The sequence below is a fragment of the Hibiscus syriacus genome, unplaced genomic scaffold (assembly GCF_006381635.1).
Source record: "Hibiscus syriacus cultivar Baekdansim isolate YM2019G1 unplaced genomic scaffold, ASM638163v2 tig00116962_pilon, whole genome shotgun sequence".
Taxonomy (NCBI): domain Eukaryota; kingdom Viridiplantae; phylum Streptophyta; class Magnoliopsida; order Malvales; family Malvaceae; genus Hibiscus; species Hibiscus syriacus.
In genome coordinates, this window is record NW_024063488.1 from 6,360,794 (window position 1) to 6,374,946 (window position 14,153).

At 34.3% G+C, this 14,153-nt stretch overlaps 1 protein-coding gene and 1 pseudogene across 1 annotated transcript; both read left to right on the top strand.

Moving 5' to 3' along the window:
• Window positions 1-5,966: 5,966 nt before the first annotated feature.
• Window positions 5,967-7,731, top strand: LOC120190086 (ribosomal RNA-processing protein 17-like). The gene is made up of 4 exons (XM_039193216.1): window positions 5,967-6,147; window positions 6,250-6,355; window positions 7,162-7,285; window positions 7,465-7,731. Exons 1-4 carry the CDS (start codon window positions 6,026-6,028, stop codon window positions 7,719-7,721), a joined length of 609 nt encoding a protein of 202 aa, XP_039049147.1. The 5' UTR covers window positions 5,967-6,025; the 3' UTR covers window positions 7,722-7,731.
• A 1,633-nt stretch (window positions 7,732-9,364) lies between these two features.
• LOC120190699 lies at window positions 9,365-12,916 on the top strand (annotated as a pseudogene).
• The last annotated feature ends 1,237 nt before the right edge of the window (window positions 12,917-14,153 follow it).

The window sequence follows — 14,153 nt, forward strand, 5'->3', positions numbered from 1 at the left end:
GAATGAAATGTAAGTGAAATAGATATAAAAATCAAAGAATACGAAGATTATAAAATGCATTTTTATATTGTACCATAATATATAATATATATATGTATAAATGAATAAACCAGAAAACATACAGGCAGACAGTTCTTTTTTCCATAATAAATACTTTTGATAAATAATTTATTCTTCACTATTTATTATTTATAACTATAAAGCCGTGGTGAATTCAGAAATTTAAGAATGTGATTCAAAATTTTAATTTTCCTTTCTTAAAAATAATGGGTAGGTAAAAATTGTAATTTTTTTCTTTTTTTCTTAACTCATTAAGTTAAATTTAACCACTTTTCTAAAATAATGAGATGCACTTGATCTTTATAAGAGCTTAGTGCATCTGCCACTGCTATAGAGACAAGTAATATTGATTCAACCGAATTTTGATTAAAATTTTTAATTTTTAAAAATTAAACATATACCCTATTAACATATAATCTCTTAAAAAATTATGTTCTTTATTATAAATTTTCCTATGGTTTTGCTTATTTGTGGTCAATTTTTGGATAAAATTTAATTTCCTTTTTTCATATTTAATTTTTGGGGCCTTTTGACTTGTCTTGGACGTGCAATCTACTTTACAAATTTAACCCGTTGAAAAATAAGGAAATGAAATGCCAAGACACTGCAATCTGCACACTTTCGCACATATCCAGTGGGAATGGAAAGTGATAAGTTGAATATTAGATTACTATCGACCTATTTTATTTGGATATTTTTCTACTCATTAAATTCATTTTGGTTTTAATTTCAATTGTATTGGATATTCAAATTTATTACTTAATCCACGTTATTTTTATGAATAAACATGTAAATATTGCTTAGTTTTATACTGTTCATGAAAAATGATTTAATGAATCTAAATACTTAGTGATTAAATATCCCAACCTATATTCATATTTGGAAATTGAATGGGAGTTTAGATAATAAATTAATTTAATTATTGGATAAATATATAGAGTTTGATATTTTAGAATCGCATATATTTGATATGCCTGCATCCCTATAACATGATTAACTTTTTTTTATGATTTTATAAGATTAATTATTTCATTTAATTTAGCTTTTTACGTCAGTTGAATATTGCAAGTTTTAACGTAAATCAAACATCCATTTGAATGGGATGAGGAGGGGGGTTTTTTGGTCACTGCAATGGTGTCTTTATATGGCAATGGGAAATCATGCATGGCCCGCCGCCACGATCATGCATGTTTCACGTAACACGTGCTTCATTTTCTCTACACTAACACGCGCTTTCCCGGGTATTTCCTTTTTAACTCTTCTTTTGGTTTTATGTAATATCAGTCCAAAATTATTGAGTTTTGTACATTTTAGTACCTGCAATTTTACAATATAATTCATCATCAAAAGGTGTAGAGGGATAGGGTCGAAGACGGTTTTCTTATCAAAATAACTCTAAACAAATTATTTTATGAAATAATATAAAATATTATCTCTTTATATAATATTCATTATCGATAGAAAATATTACATAAAATAAAGACAGTTTCAATTAAACATTTAAATTCACTCAATCAGCTACATCGCAACATATATATTTATATATATAGTAAGATGGTCTTCGAATTCACCACCAATTTGGTTTGTGATAAAAATTAAACGGACGATGAAGCTTACATGGCAAAACATTGGACCTCGACCACATGTAATAATGTTGATAATTTTCTTGTTGTTTCTTTCCTAGGAGAAAAGTAACACGTGGCGAACAAATGATAGACAGCCACACAAATAATACGATTTTAGATTGGGGGGGGGGGATGATGGTGCCATATAAATTACACTAAAACAAACGTAGACATACGTGGAGTGAATGAATCACATCACATATTCCTAAGTGCGGTTTACTGTTTAAACTTCAAACTTTAAGTAGTCGACAGTGTTAACTTGGACTGATCCCATCTACTTATAGTAGTTAACGAGGATATAGAGACCGCGTTTCGGTAGTTTTGCGTTTTGTATGTTTTCCTGCAAGCATGCAGACAGGCTTAAATTAAGGTTGAAGACAATATATGTCGATGGAGCATTCTGTCAATATATATAATTTTGCAGTGATCATGTCCTAATCTAAGTTCAAATTGATAATCACAATTAATGCTTCCTCATAGGATTATTCTTTTTTGGGTTTTGGCTCTTCCTAATATTTAGACCCTTAAACTATGGCTTTTATTTTTGATTAGTCCTCAAACTTTTAGATATTTTAATTTTATCCTTATACTACGAATCTTTTTATATTAGTCTTCAAGTTTTGGTACATCCCAATGTCATCACAAACTATGATCTTCATTCTAAATTTGTCCCCAAACTTTTGAATATTCCAATTTCACCCAAATATGTAATTAGTTCCAAGCATAGTTTAACCTATTTTTTTAAAACATATAATAATATAGCTTGGCCTAAAGGTTTTTTAATAAGGGATGTGATTAACATATACTGATAATTTGGGATGAAATTGAAATGTTTAAAGTTTGGGGACTAATTTATAATGAGGGTCGTAGTTTGAGAATGAAATTAAAATATTCAAAAGTTTTAAGGCTAACTTGGAACGAGAGTCACAGTTTAAATTAAAAAAATTTAAAATATTGAAAATTTTAGAGATCAATTTAAAATGAAGGTCATAATTTGAGGATGTGTGATCATATTTTTTATTTTAAAAATTATTCAATGAAATTAAATGGCCTTTTTTTTAATTTTCTTGTAATATCTATACCTTTTTAGTAGGGTTTGAATTAAATTAGACTTCAAATGGAAAAAGAAAAAAAACTTTATTTATTTTATCTATTCACAAAATTCAAACTTAAAATAGCATCTTACTATTCAATCAAATAAATCTAAATAGAATGATTTTTGTATTTATTAAGAAATACGAAACTTTTTACGACTCAAGTAAATAGAGTCGAGCGATGGATAAAATGTGGAAGGATTTTGTTTAGATCCAAGTATGAAATGAGAAGGGCGTTGAAGTATTTCATAGGCGGTAAAATTCTGAAGGAAAGATATAAGAAAATGACTGCATATACTGCAGCCCATACCCAAAGAATATCAAAATGACGTCAACAAATCTCAATTCTCAAAAGTTGCTGTGATGATGATGCTGATTTGGATTTTCTGCAACAAGATTCAGTGGGTGGCAATGGCATGATGACCGTGTCAAATCATCATCCACAACTTTGAAGACCAAGCAAATGAACGTACAACCCACACTCCGTCCGTGCCCCGGTGATCCAAATTATGGGCATGGACCAATGACTCTGTTTCTCTCAGCTCATCTAATTCAGACTTGGGTACCTGCTGCAAAACCCAACCCAACCTCCGAAGATAGAACTAGGAGTGTAAGGGAGTGGATTACCATTGACTCGAAGACATTATGTTTCAAGTAGGTTACCATCACTCAGTACCAAGTAGGTTTGTATTTAATGCATTATTAATATTTAATTATGAATTCTCTTCATATTTAGGGTAAAGTATACAAAAGTCCCTCGGTTATAATATGTTATTTTGTTGAGTCTATTGATTATTGAAAGTTATAAAATGATCACTCAACTATTCATATGTTCTAAATTTATATTTTTCCGTTAAATAATGGATGATCGTTTGAGTTGGGCTTCAACATATTGAAATATATATGATAAAATCATATTTTGGTGTTGTCTGCTGGTACTGTCGTTGCTTCCGAGTATTGACTCGAAGACATTATGTTTCAAGTACTGGCTCGATGATATAATAAAAACAGATATTCGATCCAAAAAATACAACTCAAACGATTTGAGGATTATATTTTATCATATTTCAGTCAACAAATTAACGTTCAGCTTAGACTATCGAACAAAAAGTATAAATTTAAAACATATAAATAATCCTGAGACAATTTTATAATTTTTAATAATCGATAACTCATCAAAAAGAGTTACTTTATAATCAAAATCCATTTATACACTTTACCCTTATATTTAATGAGGTGTTGTCGTATGTATATATTATATATATGATAAGGCGTAGATGTACCCATAATTATTACTGGCACTATTGGCAGTTAGGCACCAATAGAAAACCCTTGATCCAAAAACAGACCATATGTCACTTTTCATTATTTACCCTTGTATGTTACATTTCCCCTCGCGAGGAGAGGACCTCACCATCTGAATCAATGATCCCTTCATCGGATTATCAACTCGAGCACCAGGCTCCAAAACAAGCGCCTTCACCTGAAGTTAGTCACATAGGAAACCCGGTTAAATACTACACGAGCCAATTTGATATTCGATCTAGATTAAAAATTAATTTATAGATATTTAGTTTGTTCGGTCAATTTGTTTAAAATAGTAAAAAAATGGGTTTAATGTTAATTAAAATATTCCCTTTTGAATTTTTTTCTATATTTCATGTAATCTCCTATCTATAGAATGTGTTATAGGCTTGATTTAATTTCTTTAAATAACAAGATTGAGTAGATATGCTTTTAATCTATACAATTGACATAAATAATCTAGATCATTGGATGTAAGGAGACTCAGCTATAAATAAAGACATATTATGTCTCGCTTGAGAGGGAAAAAACAACAGAATTTATTCTTTATTTTTGAGCAATAAAAAAAACATTTTCTCTATATTCTTATTGTTATTTTATTTCCCTTTTGGTTATTTTTTTCGTGTGAATTGTAAAATCTCTCTTCATTTATGAATTCCGTCGATGAGAAGACCAAACAAATCTAGTCTAAACTAGATATGCGTGTTCTGAAAAAAATTATTTCCAGTTCTTTCAAATTCGTCGATAAGAGGATCAAGAAGTGGACTATCCAAACAAATCTAGTCCGAACTAGACCTGCGTGTTTTGGAAAAAATCATTTTAAGGAACTTAAGGAAAAGACAATAACAAGAGAAATATAGAGAAAATGCTTTATTTTATTGCTCAAAGTAAAGAATAAAATTCATTTTCCCCTCCAATGAGATAGAGGATGCCTTTATTTATAATTGGTCTCCTTACATCCAATTGTCTGGATTATTTACATCAACGATCTAAATCTAAATTAAATGCATATCTACGCAATCTCCCCATTTAAGGAAATTAAATTAATCACATCAATACATTCTAACATAGGAGATTACATGAGATATAAAAAGAAATCAAAAGGGGATATTCTGATTAGTATTAAACTCATTATTTTCTTACCATTTCAATTAAATTAATCGGACAAAGATAAGTGTCTACATAATTGATTTGATATTAATTCAATTTAATATGAAATTTAATACGACTTATCATAAACCCAAACTAATATTGACCCGAATTAAACTTAAATTGGATCCAACATAAATCCAAAACGATCCGACTCGAGTACTACTACTTAATTATCACCTTTAACCAGGGATGAATCGAAGGAGGTAAATGGGGGCATTCGTCCTTCTGAAAATTTAAAATTACAATATATGTTATGATTTTATACCGAAAATATAATTTCGTCACTTTCTAAAATTCTATAAATTCGTCTGTCTATATAATTTTAAAAGTCCACTCCCTTACATAAAATCCTACGTCTGACACTACCTATAACAAAATGTGAGATCCTCGTTTATATTAATTGAATTATTACTTTCTGCTGCCATATGTATGGTCATAATCTAATAATTAATCTTTAATTAAGTTTAAAGAAATAATTCAAAAGAAGTTTAAAGACATGAAATGTGTCATCAACAGAAGGAAAGGCGCGTGGAGGGAAATGAATGCGCCTTCCTAGGATTTCTGATCCGTCCTCTGTTGAGGTTGTTTTGTTTACTAGTCCGTACGGTTTTACATTTCCACTAATGTTTCGTTGGGTTGGATGATATAAATACTGGACTATTAATAGCCCAAAAAAGGGACGCTGAGCCCAGACCTAAAGCCCATATTTAAAACCCCGGTTCGTTAAATCTCACACTGTAATCTTGGGAGAAAGGCGACACTGGAGAAGGAGCTGCTTCGTTTGCTGCGATGGAAGAAGAATACGAAGGTGAAGCCCCGGTGCTACCGTCGAAGCCCCGAGTTCGCCACATAAAGAAAAGAGCCCTCAAGAACAAAGCACTCTCCGTTTCTTTCAACGAGAAGGATCTCAGGTACCATACCACACGCATAACACATCCTTTGTTTCCACCGTAGATAGTGAAAAGCTAAATTATTTTACTTTATTTTGTATTGATAATTGGTGAATTGATAAGGGATTACGTAACTGGGTTTCACAAGAGGAAGAAGAAGCGCAGAAAGGAAGCCCAGAAGAAGCAAGAGCAGGCTGAACGCCGCAAGCGTATTGAACGGCGCAAAAAGGTTTTCCCTTTCTTCTCTGATTTTTTAAATATTAATTAAACTTTTCTAGACGCTGTTTTACTTCGATTCAGATGTCTTCGACCTTCAGCTAATATTGTTAAATTTACTCCTTTTTGCCTTAGTGACTGAATTATTATGGCTGCTGAAGCATCGCTTCTAACAAATAAAGGAAATAAGTTTATTGATTTTTTTTCATTGCCCTATACAGATAGAAACTAATTGTCTTTGGCACCACAATTTGAACTTGATGAGATTAGGATTACTATCAAATTGGCCATTTCTCCAGAAGCTGTTCTGATGGGATTATCACCGTTAATTTGCCGATGAGATTTTAGTAACAAGCAAATCACTTGGGTTTGCCGATGAGATTTTAGTAACAAGCAAATCACTTGGGGCAAACCTTGTGCTTTAATTCTCACCTCTGTTTACACCTGTTTAAAGTGCAAAGGTTTTATTTTCCATAAAGTACCCATGTCCAACGCCCTTATTTGACAAATATCCGGTCATGGGTAAAAGGCATGATTCTCCAAATACATAGAAAAGCTTATAGAACATCCAGCATGTCATGTCAGGCACATACTGGTATCCGACACACTCTGTTGAGTCCGAGTAACATAGGAGGATATACAAGGAATTGGGAGATACCTCTGCGAGTTCTTATATATGCTAATTATCCCAGTAGATTCTAGCTTTTAATTTTGTGTGTTTTGTTTGTTGCACAAAGTCTACTTAGTTTTATGTTAGTATTTGGCTTTCTTATCTAACTTGAAAATGATCTTAAGTTCTTTGGTTGGTGAATTCATCAGAGAAAGTTGGAAAAAGAATTTGCCCTATATGGAGGAGTACTTCCCGGCACAGGCTCAGAACCTGATGGAGTTGATGAGAACAAAGAGGATGATGAAGAAAGAGAGCCAACTGCTTCATTATCTGGTATTTTTCTAATCCTACTAGTTGATGGTTTTACAAGGTACTATAATGTTTATTGACTATTGAGAACAAAGATTTTCTTTTATTCAATTTCCCATATTGCACCGTGGCATTTTTATGATACAAAGCTTAAACCTGTTGTTTACCTTATTATGTTGTCGGCCTTTGTTTATTGGTGAAAGGGACTACAAAGTATGATGGTGAGAACATGACCGTCACTGTGATTATGAGTGAGATTTCTCGTGAGGAAGAAGAAGACTCTACGGGTGAAAGGACTCAAATGGCAATGCCGAGATCAGTTGGAGATAAAGTTGATAGAAAACAAGCGTTGTCTGTGAGTAAAAGTAAACCATTCAAGAAAGTTGCAAAACACAGATCCAAGCCACCAAGCAAAAGAGACAGAAATAAGGGGGGGAAAAGGAATAAGAACAGGCATTGATGACTTACCTTGCACAATTTTTTTGTAGTCATGGATATCAGATGTAATTTTACATGGAGAAGTGTAATAGTGGTTTAACTGAACGAATCCGCAGTAACACCTATTTTGTCACCATCCTGCCTTCTCTTCTACCGCCTAGTTTGGTGCTTATTTCAAAGGGAAAACTCCCATTTGTTCTGTATGATTTGTTCCTTTTCCATTATGAATTCAAATATGGCGACGTTTTTTCTAATTACTGTTTAAAGTTTATTGAAGGGAGTATTTTTGTTCTACCACCCACTAGCATGCATTTAACTGATGTTTATGTTCTGGACTTTTGCTTCTTTTTCTCCCTTCAATTAATTATTTTGTCAGAAGATAAACTGGTCATAGGATAGGTAACTGCTGATATGTGGATGTGTTACAGGGCATGTTGCAAAAGATGTAAAATTAAAACATATTACATGTTTAAATTAATATATATCATTATAATAGTAATGATGTAAATTGAGTTATTTTTTTATTAGGACGCAATGATTATAAATTAGTAATGTTCTAAAGATTTTTTTTGGACCAATTCCTATCTAAGGGGGGAGGGTGGAAAATTTTACTTTGAATGGGTATTAAATGTCAATTGAGAGTTTTTAACTATTTGTTTTAGAAATTGTTGATTATTCGAAGATTTTTTACTATTTGATAATGAACGTTCAAATGTATTTAAATACAAATCTGAGATCAATTGACAGTGAACACTTAAACATATCTTTCTTGACTATTGAGATGGTTTTATTTGTGTACTAATTAAATTAGTTTAACAACGATAAACGTGTACATTAAGCTTAAGCACTGACATTGATTACACGTGTCACATTTTTCGTACTTTAAAAGATCGCTATACGGTAGAGAAAATAGATTTATTGTTGAAAAGAAAAACTCTCTTATCGTCCTATAATGTAGTTCGATAACTGATCACATGTGTTGTGTCTGATTGAGAAGACAGGTCAAAAATTGTTGCCTTGCCTGTAAAAAAGAAAGAAAGAGAAACAGCCGGAAATCTTTGATGGATGATGATAGGAAAAGATGGTCAGTTTTCGTGTGTTTCTGTTCCTACAGATTTTACTTGAAGGACAAAAATGGAAGCTAGTTTAAACAAGACAGGGTGTGAGAGGTCGTGCCGTGATTAACGGACAATCGGGTAAGATTTGTTACTATTTGATAATGATTATTTATGGATAATATTACGGAAAAGTAAATAGCATGTGCGAAATCGAAAGCAATTCAAACAACAGTGCCCATCACGTACGTATTGGAATCAGTAACGTTTACCCGTTGTACTGAAGTTGTGAAAAATGTGCAAATAAATACAAAACAAGTACTATGCTAGCCAGATTCCGTAATCCAACGGCTCTGAGAAAACGAAGATCATAGCTGAGCGGAGCAGAGGCGACCGTGCGAATTTATAAAGCGACTTTCGAATCCAAACAGATTAGTCACAGTGCCTAAGCCATCGGTGTGAACAAAGATGTCGACAACAACGAAAGTTCGCCGACGTTTCCTCAAAGCTTCTCTTCCTAAAATCCAATTCCCTCTCTTTTCACCTTTCCGGCTTCTCTCTTTTTATTTTCTTTTACAATTTTCTTTTTCACTTTTTTTTATTCTGGAAATGAAAAAGGAAAAAAAGGAAGACAGAGAAATTTGATTCCTTTTTTGGTGGATAAAATCGAATCACCTTTGAAGAGGAAGAGAAAAGAGAAATATTTTTCGGATTTGGGCCTTCGGGGTTTGTTTTTTAAGAACGGGAAAGTTCAAAAATAAGCTAAGAGAAGGCAGGGAAAAAAAGAACAAGAGAAGTTTGCTGTGTTATTTTCTCGGCAACCAAACAGACCGAGTTTGAAAAATGCAAATGAAGTATACGGCGAGAGAAAAGAGAAGTTTAGATTCGAGTTCTGGTGATGAAGGGTCTGATAGGAAACGACCTGCTCTTGCTAGGTCTCGCTCGTTTCTCTTTCTTTAAAATTACGAATCAAACATTTTCATGAGTTTGTCTTGTTTATTTGTTTTAATTGAATTCCGAGTAAACTGAATCTGAAAAAGGCTCTGCATTAAATGCCTTACTTTGGATTCTGTGAGAAATTGTTGGAATGGCCAAAAAATATACTTTTTGGATTATTCCGATTTAAATATTGAATAAAAACATTTGATAAGTAAAAGGTTATATATGAATAAAAGCACGGAGGCCATAGTTGCTATGTTTTATGCGGGCGCATTGTTGTGAGCCAAATGCAAAATGAGCATGAGTGTTGATGCAGTTGCAGTGTTTTGACTGACAGAGCTGAAAACTTATCTTTCTTGCATTGACTATAACTTTTTTCAAAATAATATGAAAAAAACAGCAACTTTACTAATATAGCCTACCAAGGAATCCGTAATTGATGTTTAGTTTTAAGCGGAGTTTGGTTCATCTTTGTGTCAAACTTCTGCTAGTTTTTTTTTTTGGTGGATAATTTCTTAAAGTTGTTTTGTTTACATAAAGTTTGTACATTGATGCAGTGTGATTGTTGAAGCACTGAAGGTGGATAGTCTGCAGAAACTTTGTTCATCATTGGAACCTATTCTTCGAAGAGTTGTAAGATTCTGAATTTATTCCTGTTTTGATCTTCTTACAAAGTTCATTTTTAGCAAAGCTGGGCTCTGCTAAGCTTTCTGAGAAGTATGAAATCCCTTGTCTTGTTCTTTCTAAATCTTGTAATGATGTATTTGTTCCTATAGGTGCACTTTTTTCCATGCATTGTTCCAATTAATGCGTTTTCCAGTTGCCAATGCAGGTCTTCTCCTAAGTGGATAGAGGGACCTGATGGAAACAATTTGCAGCTGCGCTTTAAATCCAGGTTGTCCCTTCCTCTGTTTACTGGAGGGAAGGTCGAAGGGGAGCAAGGTGCTGCCATCCATGTTGTCTTAGTTGATGCAAACACGGGTCATGTCGTTACCCGTGGTCCGGAATCTGTGGCGAAACTCGATGTTGTTGTGCTCGAGGGTGATTTCAACAACGAAGATGATGATAACTGGACTGAAGAAGAATTCGACAGTCATATCGTCAAGGAGCGTGAAGGGAAGAGACCACTACTAACTGGGGAACTGCAGATAATGCTGAAGGATGGTGTAGGAACACTAGGGGAGTTAACATTTACTGACAACTCGAGCTGGATCAGGAGCAGGAAATTCAGGCTAGGGCTAAAGGTTTCTCCTGGCTGTTGCGATGACATCCGTATCCGTGAAGCGAAAACAGATGCCTTCACCGTTAAGGATCACCGAGGAGAATGTGAGTTCTTAACTTAGTTTATAAAAGAAAGAGTCCGTATTTGTGATGTGAAATCAGACTCAAGTTTGGTTATTTTAATGCATGTAAGTCATTGCATTTCCCCCCTCCTTAACAGTATACAAGAAACACTATCCACCTGCATTAAACGATGAAGTCTGGAGATTGGAGAAGATAGGCAAAGATGGGTCGTTTCACAAACGGCTCAATAAAGCTGGAATTTTTACTGTTGAAGACTTTCTACGACTTGTGATTAGGGACTCACAAAGGCTGAGAAATGTAAGGCTTCGTTGTCTCATCCTCAAATCTTATTCATATTTTCTCATTCCTCTTTCTGTAACTAAATTTTGACCCATTTCTTGTAGATTCTTGGAAGTGGAATGTCTAATAAGATGTGGGATGTTCTGGTGGAGCATGCAAGAACTTGTGTTCTAAGTGGGAAACTTTATGTTTATTACCCTGATGATGTGAGGAGTGTTGGCATAGTCTTCAACAACATCTACGAGTTTAGTGGCTTAATTGCTAATGGACAATTTTATGCAGCTGATTCTCTCGCAGACGATCAGAAGGTAAAATAAAATAAAATCGCATTTATCTTCAAACCCATTTACCATAATTTTACCGTATGATTTACTTGTTTTTTTTTATTCTTGCAGGTTTACGTGGATGCTTTAGTGAACAAAGCATATGAAAATTGGATGCACGTTATAGAGTATGATGGTAAATCTCTGCTAGACCCCGAGGAAGAAGACAGTGCAGGTCCATCACAAGCCAGTGCTCAAATGGAACCACAAGGTTATCCAATTTCCATCAACCAGCAACAGACTTTGCCAACCCTGTCAGTTCCAGTTCCTTCACAGCATCCTCCTCTGGATTCTGGTCTAAATGTTGGAGGTAATAAATTCTTCACTTAGCGTTAGATTTGTCATTTTCTAAGACTTGTTGGACTGCTATTTCTATATTAAGTTTGTTTTGGCTGTGTTCTCTGTCTCTATAGGTTATGACGATAATATGGCTGCAAGACTGTCGATGCAATCACAAAATGTGCATCTTCATGCTCAGACTCGATACAATGGTGCTTCATTTAATCTACATGACCCCATGGTCAGTGCTACACACCATGTCCTGGTTCCAGGAAATGATACTGAGCAAGCTCTTGGTCTGTCTCAGTCGTCCATTCCAGGCTTCCATGATGGCGGGACATCAAATATTCCTACTTATAAGGGAATCGATGATTTCTTATCAGAGGAGGAGATTAGAATGAGAAGTAATGAGATGCTTGACAACGAAGATATGCAGCATTTGCTTCATATCTTTAACATGGGAAGCCAATGCCATAGTACTTCTTCCTTTAATGCTACTGAAGACGGTCATCTGTATTCATCAAAATATATGCCCACCCCATCCCTGACTTATGGTTTCGATAACGAAGCTTCTCGTTCATCTGGCAAAGCTGTAGTGGGGTGGCTCAAGCTTAAGGCCGCTCTGAGATGGGGAATCTTCATTAGGAAAAAGGCTGCTGAAAGGAGAGCACACCTTGTTGAGTTAGACGATCCATAGATATCTATAGCCTCACAACCGGAGCATGGACTCAAAAGACTGCAGGGTCTGGCTGCCATCAAGGACACTTTCTACTTGTACATTTCTTGTCTGTACAGTAAGCTTCCATAACTACCTAGTAGTGTTTCAGTTCAGGTTTAGGATTGAACCGTTATAACGGCAGATCATCTCCTGCATGAGTTGGAGTAGCAGATGCAGCAAGATGTAAGTTACTAGCTTAGACATATAGATGACTAGCATCTATACTCTGTATTGTATTCTGTTAAGGTCTAACAAAATAAATAAATAAATAAATAAAGGCATGTTCATTAGTGGTAGTCATGACATTGCCCGAGCAAAATCTCACTGCTGCATAATGGAACCATGTTTTTATCTACCCTACATCTTTCTTCCTGCGTTACAATGGCGGTTCATCAAAAAAAGAAAAAGAAAGATTCGTTGTCTCAGTAGTGGCAATAATGATGTTTTTTTTCTTTGGTGCTTAAAGTCATTATCCACGAGCATAAGTGATGAATTTAAAAATATTTTTTAAAATAACACTAACTATATAAATTTTTAAATAGGATAAACACAAATAAAATTTTAATACAAGTAATTAAAAAAAAGCGAATCTCAAAATGAATGCGTATTTATTCTTTTAAAGGTGTGGATTCACCACTGGCAGGGACTGCAACAGTGAGTCCATGGATTATTGAAAAGGAATAAATGAATAATTGGCCGTAAAATGTTTTTTACTTTGTTCGAGGATTGAAGGATATGGACATGGGACGGACATTAAAGTACGTAAATCCAACTATAGTTCAGAGCATGTAGCCCGGATCTGGTCCCAACTCATCCCTGTCACGTCTTTTCATTTTCCATGCTGTTTTCTTCTGGAGTAGGGATAACAAATGACTTTGATCCCAAAACTGGGTAGAACCTGCCAAAGTTACATGATTGAAAAATGTGGATAAGCTTATACGAGGTGAAGGGGCAGCCTTAAATTTTAATGTACGTTGATGGAAAACAATTGTACAAATAGATGTTTTTATTATACTGAAAGAAGCATACATCAAGAGATGGAAAATGAGTTTACACACGAGATTCGAACGGTGCCAATGGACTTAAACTCCACATGAAAATAAGCCACTAAAACCATTGAAGCATTCTACAATCATGGAAGCTGCTGTCAAGATTAATGACGCGTCTTATTTGAAAAACCTCCTCGAAACAGACGTATGCATGGCTGTGTGTCCCTACAGTGGCATCAAATTCTTCAGCAGTTTTTACTTTTTCATTACTTTAGCCGAAAAGAAAGGGAATTATTCTTATAATCAGAAGCTGGGATAGAATAAAGGGATGCTCTCTTTTCTTTTTAACCTTTGCCTCGGAAAAGAGTGTGGATACTTTGAAATTAGAAGATGCTTCGTCAACAAGCTGTTGTGGACGTTTCATTATCCTTGGAAAAATACCTTAAAAAACATAGATGTCAAACTTGTACGTGTATGCAGATGGCAGGAAGGTAGAAATCATTTCAGTATCTAATTTTAAACCAGCATCTCCATCCGGTACGTAGACCAAGGCACTCCACGCCTTCT